This window comes from Mandrillus leucophaeus, unplaced genomic scaffold, assembly GCF_000951045.1.
Source record: "Mandrillus leucophaeus isolate KB7577 unplaced genomic scaffold, Mleu.le_1.0 Scaffold65, whole genome shotgun sequence".
Lineage (NCBI taxonomy): Eukaryota > Metazoa > Chordata > Mammalia > Primates > Cercopithecidae > Mandrillus > Mandrillus leucophaeus.
The window spans coordinates 613730-625530 of NW_012107030.1; the positions used below are offsets into that span (position 1 = coordinate 613730).

Consider the following 11801-nt stretch of genomic DNA (forward strand, 5'->3'; position numbering starts at 1 on the left):
GAGAAGGAGGGAAGGAGGGAGGGAGGGAGGGAAGGAAGGAAGGAAGGAAGGAAGGAAGGAAGGAAGGAAGGAAAGAAGGAAGGAAGGAAGGAAGGGAGGAAGGAAGGAAGGAAGTATAGAATGGGAAAAACTAAATAAATAAAACTGCCCTTATTTGCAAATAAAGTGATTATGTACATAGAAAATCCCAAGAAATCTACAAAAACAAACAAACTTCTTGGAACTAATAAGTTAATTCAGCAAGGTCACAGGATACAAAATCAGCATGCAAAAATCATTCATTAGTAATGAACACGTGAATAGCAAAATTAAAAACAGGATACCATTTACAGTCACTCCAAAGAAAATCTAATACTTAGGTATAAACTTCACAAAATATATGCAGGATCTATATGTTGAAGATTACAGAAATGATAATGAAAAAGAAAATAGGCCCAGCGTGGCAGCTCACACCTGTAATCCCAGCACTTTGGGAGGCTAAGGTGGGCGGATCACAAGGTCAGGAGATCAAGACCATCCTGGCCAACATAGTGAAACCCTGTCTCTACTAAAAATACAAAAATTAGCCGGGCGTGGTGGTGGCCACCTGTACTCCCAGCTATTTGGAAGACTAAGGGAGGAGAATCGCTTGAACCCAGGAGGTGGAGGTTGCAGTGAGCCGAGATCGTGCCACTGCACTCCAGCCCGGGTGACAGAATGAGACTCCATCTCAAAAAAAAAAAAAAAAAAAGAAAAAAGAAAAGAAAGATGACCTAAATAAATGGAGAGACACACCATGTGTTCATAGATTGGAAGACTCAATATAGTAAAGAAGTCAATTCTCCTCAAATTAATCTATAATTGGACTGTAATTCCTATCAAAATCCCAGAAAGTATTTTGTAGACATGGACAGATTTATTCTAATATTAATATGGAAAGTCAGAGGTGCAAGAATAGCAAAAACAATTTTGGAAAAGAATAAAACGAGATTTCAAGCCTTATTATATGGCCACAGTAATCAAGACAATCAATGGACAAGAATAGCAAACCCAGAAACAGAGCCACACAAATACGCCTAACTGATTTTTGACAATGGAGCAGGAATGGTTTAATGGAGGAAAAATACTCTTTTACAAATGTTGTTAGAAAGATGGACATTCTGGCCGGGCACGGTGGCTCACGACTGTAATCCCAACACTTTGGGAGGCCGAGGCGGGTGGATCACGAGGTCAGGAGATCGAGACCACATCTCTACTAAAAATACAAAAAATTAGCTGGGTGTGGTGGCGGGCGCCTGTAGTCCCAGCTACTCGGGAGGCTGAGGCAAGAGAACGTTGTGAACCCAGGAGGCAGAGCTTGCAGTGAGCCGAGATTGCGCTACTGCACTCCAGCCTGGGCAACAGAGCGAGACTCCCTCAAGAAAGAAAGACAGACAGACAGACAGACAGACAGAAAGAAAGAAAGAAAGAAAGAAAGAAAGAAAGAAAGAAAGAAAGAAAGAAAGAAAGACAGACATTCATAGGTCAAACAAAAAAGAACCTCAACCTCAAGAGAATGAGAAGACAAACCACAGAGAGGGAAAAATTATTTGCAAAAGACACACTTTATCCAAAATATACAAAAAACTTGTAAAACTCAACAACAAGAAAACAAACAACCTAACTTTAAAATGGGGCAAAGACCTGAACAGATACCATACCAAAGGAGATATACAGATGGCAAATAAGCATATGAAAAGACATTCCACATCCTATGAGAAATGCAAATTAAAGCAACAAGATACCACTATATACCTATTAGAATGACCCAAAATCCAGAATACCGACAACATCAAAGGCTGGGGAGGATATGGAACAGGAACTCTCATTCACAGCTGGTAGGGATGCAAAATGGTACAGCCACTTTGAAAGACTGTTTGGTGGTTTCCTACGAAACTAAACATACTCCTATATGATTCAGTAATCTCGCTCCTTGGTATCTACCCAAAGGAGCTGAAAACACGTCTGCACAAAAACCGGCACACAGACGTTTATAGTAGTTTTATTTATAATTGCCAAAACTTGGAAGCAACCAAGATGTTATTCAGTAGATCAATAAACTGGTACATTCAGGCAATGGAAAATTATTCAGTACTAAAAAGCAATGACCAAGTAGTGAAAAAACATGCAGGAACCTTAAATGGACATTACTGAGTGAAAAAAGCCAATGTTAAAAGGCTACATACTGTAGGATCCAACCATATGACATTCTGGAAAAGGCAAAACTCTGTAGACAGTAAAAAGATTAGTGGTTGCCAGGGATTGAGGGGTGTGGGAAGGATGAGTAGGTGGAGCCCAGAGGATTTCTAGGGCAGTGAAACTACCCTGCATGATACTATTCCTTTGTCCAAACCCAGAAAATGCGCAATACCTAAATTGTGTACCTCACACAAAAATTAACCCAAAATAAATCATGCACTCAAATATAAAACGTAAAACTTCAAAACTTTTAGCAAAAACAAAAAAGCAGAAAATCTTCAGAATGTTGGTGTAGGCGCAGTTCTTAGATTTGATACCAAAAGCAGCACCCCTAAGAGCAAAAACTGATGAACTGTACCTTATCAAAATTATACTCTTTTGGTCTGTAAAAGATGCTCTCAAGAGGACAAAAAGACACGTTACAGAATGGAAGAAAATATCTGCAAATCATGAGCTGACAAAGGATTAGGATCTAGACTATATAAATAACTCTGAAAACTCTTTAAAAAATAATAAAAATACTAGGCCAGGTGCAGTGGCTTACGCCTGTAATCCCAGTACTTGTGGGAGGCTGAGGTGGGTGGATCACGAGGTCAGGAGTCCAAGACCAGCCTGCCCAACATAGTGAAACCCCGTCTCTACTAAAAACACAAAAAATTAGCCGGGCATGGTGGCACGCACCTGTAATCCCAGCAACTCGGGAGGCTGAGGCAGGAGAACTGCTTGAACCCGGGAGACAGAGGTTGCAGTGAGCCGAGATCAAGTCATTGCACTCCAGCCCAGCCGACAGTGCGAGACTCCGTCTCAAAAAACATATATATAAATAATAATAATCTAGTTATAAAATGGGCAAAAGACATTAACCGATTTTTCACCAAAGAGAATATGTAGGTGGTAGATAAGCACATGAAAGGTGTTCAACAACTTTATCCATAATCAAAATGTAAATTAAAACCACGTGGAAATATCACAACACCTCTATCAGAATAGCAACACCAAAAAGTGACACCACAAAATGACAGGCAGGGTCCAAAGACCGGATCCCTCATACGTTGCTGGTGGGAATGAAAAATGACTTAGCAACTCTAGAAAAGTTTGTCAGCTCCATATCAAACTAAACATGCAACTCTCATACAACCTGGCAACTGCACACTTGGGTGTTTATCTTAGGGACATGAAAACGTGTGTTCTCAAAAAACACCTGTACACACATGTTCATGGCAGCTTTGTCTGTAAAAGACAAAAACTGGAAACAACCTAAATGAGCTTTAATGGATGAATGGTTCAACAAAATGTACAGTACATCTATTCCTGGAATACTATTCAGCAATAAAGAGGAATGAACTGTTGATACACACGGTACTTGGATAAATCTCAAGAGATTTATGCTGAGAGAGAAAAAAAAAAAAAAGCCAATCCTTAAAGGTCACTTACTGTGTGACTCCATTTATATAACGTTCTTGAAATGACAAAATTACAGAAATAGGGAACAACAGGGAATAGGAATAGCAGTTGCCAGGGGTTAGGGATGAGAGGAGAGAGAGATGGGCCTGGCTATAGAAGGGCAACAAGAGTAATCCCCTGGTGATGGGCATGCTCTGTTATCTTGCCTGTATCAATGTCAGTATCCAGGTTATGATATTGCATTATAGTTTGGCAAGATGTTACCCTTGGGGAAAACTAAGTAATGGTATATGGGACCTCTCTTTATTCTTTCTTTCTTTTTGAGACAGGGTCTTGCTCTGTTGCCCAGGCTGGAGTGTAGCAGTGCAAACATGGCTCACTGCAGCCTTGACCCCCCAGGCTTAAGCAATCCTCCCACCTCAGCATCCTGAGTAGTGAGGGCTGCAGGTGTGCACCACCACATCCAGCTAATTTTTTTTTTCCTTGGTAGATACGGAGTCTCCCTATTTGCCCAGGCTAATCTCTAACTCCAGGGCTCAAGCTATCCTCCTGCCTCAGCCTCCCAAAGTTCGGGAATTAGAGATGTGAGCCGCCATACTTGGGCTCTCTGTATTGTTTCTTTGAACTGCATATGAATCTACTAATATCTCAAAATAATAAGTTTAATTTAACAACGTAATATTTCATAGAAAAATATGGGTTTCTGAGTTCTTTTGAACTCAGAACATTGGGCCCACCTTCCCACAGGGCAATCAACCACTGGAGCTGATGGTGGCTACCCTCTTTAGACAGTAGGACGAGAACTCCCTGTTTGCCAGAGCACTTGCCTCTCCCTGTTGTCTCAGACCCAGTCTTTTAACACAATTATGTTTCTGGCCTGCCCCTAAAGACACTGGAGTTTGACAACTTTTCTTTTGACCCTTTGTTTTCTTGCTTGAGAAAAGAAAATTGTAGAGGCCAGGCACAGTGGCTCATGCCTGTAATCCCAGCAATTTGGGAGGCCGAGGAGGGTGGATCACCTGAAGTCAGGAGTTCGAGACCAGCCTGGCCAACATGGTGAAACCCCGTCTCTACTAAAAATACAAAAATCAGCTGGGCATGTTGGTAGGCCCCTGTAATCCCAGCTACTCAGGAGGCTGAGGCAGGAGAATCGTTTGAACCTGGTGGGAGATGGAGATTGTGCCACTTCACTCCAGCCTCGGTGACACAGAGAGACTCTGTCCAAAAAAAAAAAAAAAGAAAAAGTGTAGGGAAGAAAAAGGCAGAGGGAAAATGAATTACAGTAGGAGAATTTTTAGATCCAATTTTCTCATTCAAGGAACTCAATGTCATTAATCCAAACTTTCCAGTTTGTGTGAGATAAATGGGAAAGTGTCTTCCTGATTTTGTTCACCAAGGCATTAAGTTAAAACTTTCAAACTTAAAATAGATAATGAAAAATTTGAATAGGTTGTAATATTTCAGCTGATGCACAATTAAGCAGTTAAAGTCCATTCTTCAATTGTGAAAATCTTGTTTAACATGAGAATGACCACTTACATTTAATCTGCCCAGCACTGATAGATTTCAAAATCATTTTTTAATGGCCATAGCTTTATTTGGGGGAGCAGCATGGAAAAGTTTTACTTTAACTTCTGCTAAATCCATGTAAGTTGATGGACACAATCTAGGAAAAATGTGCCAACCTCTCTTAGGTCAGTTTTAGAAGACAGAATAAAAAGTAAAGCCAGGCCTGGTGGCTCATGCCTGTAATGGTGGCTCATATTTGTAATCTCAGCGCTTTGGGAAGCCAAAGAAGGAGAATTGCTTGAGTCCAGGAGTACAAAACCAGTCTGGGCAACATAGCCAGACCCCATCTCTACAAAACCCAAACATTAAAAAATTAGCCAGGTGTGGTGGTACATGCCTGTAGTCCAAGCTACTTGGAAGGCTTTGTGGCAGGAGGATCTCTATGGAAGGCTGTGTGGCAGGAGGATCGCTATGAAAGGCTGTGTGGCAGGAGGACCACTTGAGTGCAGGTGTTTGAGGCTGCAGTGAGCTATGATCGTGCTACTGCATTCCAGCCTGGGTGACAGAGCAAGACCACGTCTTTAAAAATAATAATAAATAATAAGTAGAATTAGCGTTTCTGGCTTTAACTAGAGCTAGCCTTAATTGTAAGAGAATTCCAATGAAATGAAAAATGGCTGCATAGATCCATAAATGCTTGCACGCATCTACGCAGAAGCTGTCTTGGCTTGCTCCTTCCTGGGTGAAGATGAGACGCTGTAAGAAGAACCTAGCCAAGGTCAACCAAGAGCACCACGTATCTCGAGAGAGAAGCTTCCTGACACCCACCTGGTTGTCCAAGGTGCTGTTCTCATTGCCCATGGTGATTCAGGGTACACAGCGTCCCCAGAATTCTGTCAGAGGTGACTGGAAGAAACAAAAGGGTATAAACATCTGTGAAATGAAAAAAGATCTGAGTTTTTTTCTGTCTGCTCATCTCCCCAAACTCAAAAGCCAGATGATGGGAAATGTTTATCTCTACAGTCACATCATGGAAAATTACTTTTGAAGGGTTTTCTTTCGCGATCTGCCACCCAGGTTTCTTTCCCAATACGGGCTGATGTTTTCATTCCCCACCCCGGGGCTGGCAGACACTTCTGAAAAACGGGTTTGTTACTGAGACTCTGAGCTAGTGCCAGTGTACACATATACGTATATATACAAACGGAGTGACAAAAGGGGTCCGTTTGCCAAAGAGCCCGAGGAATGCTGCTTGTCAGATTATTTTCTGTTTCTAATTGTGTTCAGTTTGGAAATTCAGAGTGTGGCTGGTTTCCCACTGTTGGTGACGGCAGAGCTCAGTGTCAGACATCAGGAGGCGTGAAATCCACTGCTCTCCAACAACATATGGTTTTTATTTTTTTTACTCTAAACACTTGTTTCATCAAATCAGTTTCACTTCTGCACACACTTTTTATCAAGGCAGAATGGCTTTCTTGCTAAGGAAAATGGGTGATTGGGACCAGACGAGATCATGTAAGGCAGCATACTGCCAAGTCAACTAGAATCATTTCATGGGCTCACTTAGTGACATGGTTTATTAATGATCTTTTTTTTTCTTTCTCTTTTTCTTTTTCTTTTTTTGAGATGGAGTCTCACACTGTCGCCCAGGTTGGAGTGCAGTGGCGCGATCTCGACTCACTGCAACCTCCGCCTCCTGAGTTCAAGCGATTTTCCTGCCTCAGCCTCCAGAGTAGCTGGGATTACAGATGCCCGCCACCACGCCTGGCTAATTTTTGTATTTTTAGTAGAGACGGGGTTTCACCATCTTGGCCAGGCTGGTCTTGAACTCCTGACCTCATGATCCACCCGCCTCGGCCTCCCAAAGTGCTGGGATTACAGGTGTGAGCCACCACACCCGGCCTATTTAATGATCATCGTAATTAGGGTGCTTCCCACACAATTCACGGAGAAGCCCAGTGCATTTACTGACCTCATCCAACTGAATTGCATATGATGCTATCATATATTCAGGCCTAGAGGTGTTACCTTCACTTTTTCCAGTTAGAAAAACTAAATTACAGAAAATCTTTAAGAATCATAGACTTTCAGAGCTGGAGCCGTAGAGATGACCAGTCTAACCCAGTGGGGGAACTCAGGCTGGAGAACGTAAGGAGCTTGCCAAAGACCCAGTTTGGGGAGGCCAAAAGTTGGAAATAAACCTCAAACTCCATCCTTCTAATTGAAGATTTCTTCATGGAAATACGGTTTTCATCATAGTATTTCCTCAGAGAGTTTAAAATTCACCCATTGACTTGCTTATTTATTTAAGCAACACTGATTGCGTAGTCACCCTGCACTATGTGTACTGAACCATCACTGGAAAAGAAAATGGTTCAAACAGGCCCAATTAAAATGCCTCCAAACTGAGAAAACTGTGATTGACGTCCCGACAGCAGTCAATTCTTTCACTCCTAACCCTTTAATCAAAAGGATATGACTCCTTAATCCTTTCTTGCCTTTTGCTGTAGACACACACACACACACACACACATAATCACATGCTCAGAGAATGTAAAAATCTACATGCATTTAAAATTAATCACTTCCATTTATTTTTTATGCTCATTTGGAAGATGATCCCTCATTAGAAAATATTGAGTGTTAGAAGAATCATTGCCTTAGCAATTATTAACTTCCTTGTATCTTCCAGGTTGAATCATAAGGTTGAATGTAATATTAATTTGTGACAATCATTAACCAAATTAAATACAATAACCTTATTAAAAATCAAGGCATCTGAACTAGGTTTTTCAACAAACAGACTAAAGAGACCGGCAAAACTCCTGGTGAGGTGTAAATTGTAAAACCACCGAGGGAAGCCTGGCTTCCTGGAATCCTCTTCTAGAGAACTCTGCAACCACCACCCTCTCGGGCTTTCCCAAGACAGAACCGAAGCTGCACACATCTCTGCCTCCTACTTACTTTTGGGGGTGGTCTGGATTTGGAGGCTGCGGGCGCATGGAAATTCTGCCCTTCAGCAACTGGACTTTCTCCTCCTCCGTTCAGAATTGTGCGAGTTCTAAGCAGAACCCCTGACACACCCCAAGCAGTCGGGCAAACAGTGCGTCTCCGCCCTCGCACTGGTGCAAGCCGCTGCACTTCATACCTGGGCAGGAGCCGTGCAGAGCCGTCGCGATTAGACAAGCGTTCCTGCCCACGGGGAATCAGCGTTTCCCAGCCCGTCGGTTTCAGGGCCTTTCACACAGGGATTTTCCCCGTTATTACATCAGCAGGGCTCCTTTCAGAGAAGGCTTATCCAAACTAAAGCGGCCCCTGCCATCCGATTGGCCGCACCTAGCAGCTCAGAACTGTCCCTTGCAAGGAGCCTTCCGCCAGGAACCTCTCATTTCTCTCTTACCCTTTATGCAGTAGGGCCGGGAACAAACCTTTCTTTCTAAAAATGAGACAACTGCTCCCAGGGCTTCCTGTTTGCACCTGGGCAAATTCCGCCGTAAATAATGTGGAAACACACATACAAAAAGAAAAAAAAAAAAACTTGCAAAAATGTGATGACGCGGCAGTCTGGCACCTGTTTATGGAGTGTGCAGAATGTACTTACCCAGGCGTGGCTTGAGTTTCGGCAAGTGAGGTCATAAAAAGCAGCAGGCTTGCCCAGATCGCTGATAGGCAGACCTGCCGGCCCACCCTGGGTGGAGGAGGCCCTGTGAACCTCGGGTGGGGCAGAGAGTACCGACCCAAAGACCCTCCTGCCCCACAGCCTCCGGCCGCCCGCAGTTCCTCCAGTCATTACCACTCAGCCATCCTGTGCATGCATGCAGCCAGTTTCTACTTTTGTGTAGGGCAGAAACTTTCAGGCAAATGGAAGCTCCTTACCCCTGCCACAAGGTAGGACCACTCCTTGGAAACAAATTAGCATTTATTTCATCAAAGGCTTCCGGAGACCACGCATCTTACCAAGCTCAGAGGACCCTTAGGAGCTCCTTGGAGGTGGTGGAGGAAGCTAGTCGAGGAGGCGGAGCTCAGTACCCTGCTTCTGGATGGAACAGAGCAGAAGTGTGTATGTTTCACCAGATGAATGGATAAACAAGATGCCGTCTATCCATACAATGGAATATTCTTCAGACATGAAAAGGAATGCAGTCCTGACACATGCTACAACGAGGAGGAGCTCCAAAAGCCTCACCCGAAGTGAAAGAAGCCGGGCACAAAAGGTCATAGATTTTGCGATTCCATGGATAGGAAACAGCCAGAGTTAGGCAAATTCATAGAGACAGAAACCAGACGGGTTGCTGTCAGGGGCGGGGGGAAGGGGAAGTGTCGGCTTAATGGGCACAGGATTTTATTTTAGGGTGATGAAAATGTTTTGGAATTAAATAGAAGTGGTGGTTTCACAGCATTGTGATATACTAAATGCCACTGAATTGCTCACTTTTAAATGGTTAATTTTATGTAAGGTGAATTTCACCCGAATTTTTACAAGTGTGTATGTTTCATATATGGGGTTTCTGCATAAGACATTGCTTGAAAAAAGAATTTGCAGCCCTAAGAAAGAATGAGTTCATGTCCTTTGCAGCGATGATGAAGCTGGAAGCCATCATCCTCAGCAAACTAACACAGGAACAGAAAACCAAACACCGCGTGTTCTCACTCATAAGTGGCAGTTGAACATTGAGAACACATGGACACAGAGAGGGGAACATCACACACCAGGGCCTGTTGGGGGTTGGGAGTGAGGAGAGGGAACTTAGAGGACGGGTCAATAGGTGCAGCAAACCACCATGGCATTCATATACCTAAGTAACAAACCTGCACGTTCTGCACAAGTATTCCGTTTTTGTTTTTTTTTTTTTTTAGAAGAAAGAAAGAAAAAAAAATGAGTTCTGGTTTTACGTTAAAAAAAAAAAAAAGAATTCCACTACTAGGTTAAAAAAAATGTTTGGGCCGGGCGTGGTGGCTCACTCCTGTAATCCCAGCACTTTGGGAGGCCGAGGTGGGCGGATCACGAGGTCAGGAGATCGAGACTACCCTGGCTAACACGGTGAAACCCCGTCTTTACTAAAGATACAAAAATTAGCCGGGCGAAGTGGCGGGCGCCTGTAGTGCCAGCAACTCTGGAGGCTGAGGCAGGAGAATGGCGGGAACCCGGGAGGCGGAGCTTGTAGTGAGACAAGATCGCGCCGCCGCGCTCCAGCCTGGGCGACAGAGCAAGACTCCGTCTCAAAAAAAAAAATGTTTGGAGGGATGAGAGACAAGACTGTTTGCCTCTTCCCCCTCAAAGAACTACAGAAGAATTTTTCTTTTTCTTTTTTTGAGATAGTTTCACTCTGTCAATCAGACTGGACGAAGTGCAGTGGCGCGATCTCAGCTCACTGAAACCTCTGCCTCTAGGATTCAAGCCATAATATGCCACCATGCCTGGTCACAGAATAATTTTTCTAAGAAGGAGAATCTTATTAAGCAAAACGTCTTCAATGAGCCAATTGGGAATGGCGGCAAGTCTTCAACAGGTGGCAAAACACAGGGAAAGCCCTGGTAAAGGGAGGAAAAGAACTAGGGGCTACTCCTGAGGACTGGGCGGGAGGGAGGGAGAGAGGATGCCTCACCAAAATGGCGGCGGCACAGGGGACTTCGCAGGGCGGATCTGTGCAATCTTCCATCTTCAGCTGTGGGCGCTGCTGTGACGTAAAATCCATAAAGCACCCTCCAGAAACTGTCAACTCTGTGGCCCACACATGCCTGGGGTGACTGGGGCTTCTGTGAGAGTGTGAATGCTCTGAGCAGAGAAGAGCGCCTGCTCTGCTCAGCTCCAGCTGCGGTAACACCACCACAGATTCGGCGGCTTCAGTAACAGTTACTGTCTCATCATCCTGGAGGCTGGAGTTTCCAGATCAAGGTGTTGGCCAGGTTGGTGTCTTTTGAGTCCTCTTTTTGGCTTGTGGAGGGCAGTCTTCTCCCCATGTCTTCACATGGTCTTCCCTCTGTGTCCCTCTATGTCCTAAGCTTTTTTGTTTTTGAGACGGAGCCTTGCTCTGTCGCCCAGGCTGGAGTGCAGTGGTGAGATCTCAGCTCACTGCAAACTCCGCCTCCCGGATTCACGCCATTCTCCTGCCTCAGCCTCCAGAGTAGCTGGGACTACAGGTGCCCGCCACCACGCCTGGCTAATTTTTTTGTATTTTTATCAGAGACGGGGTTGCACCGTGTTAGCCAGGATGGTCTCGATCTCCTGACCTCGTGATCCGCCCGCCTCGGCCTCCCAAAGTGCTGGGATTACAGGTGTGAGTCACCGCGCCCCACCTCCCACTCTCTTCTTCTAAGGACAACAGTCATGTTGGATCTGGCGCCCCCATAGGGCTTCATTTTACCTTAATTACCTCTTGAAAGGTCTTATCTCCAAAGGCAATCATATTCTAAGGTACTAGGGTTAGGATTTCAACATACGAATTTCGTGGGGACACAAACCAATTAAGCATCTTATAGAAGAAACTTGGAGTCAGAAGAAGCTGGGGGAAATGTAAAGCTGAGGCATTTAGACATATCTTTGGGAAGGCAATGACACCCCACAGTGCTCAGAATGGGGCAGTTTAAGCCAATTTAACTACAGCTTCAGACCACGGAGGTGAGAAAGGCCTCAGGTGTGCAGGGACCGACTTTTTTTTTTTTTTTTTTTT

At 44.2% G+C, this 11801-nt stretch overlaps 1 protein-coding gene across 1 annotated transcript in view; it reads right to left on the reverse strand.

Moving 5' to 3' along the window:
• LOC105554595 (transforming acidic coiled-coil-containing protein 2-like) overlaps positions 1–11801 on the reverse strand; it is a 94593-nt gene that overhangs the window by 57118 nt on the left and 25674 nt on the right. The window contains exon 2 of the mRNA XM_012001140.1: positions 5959–6036. Coding sequence (XP_011856530.1) covers positions 5959–5991 — 33 coding nt within the window. The 5' untranslated portion in view covers positions 5992–6036. The remainder of the gene's footprint in view (positions 1–5958; positions 6037–11801) is intronic.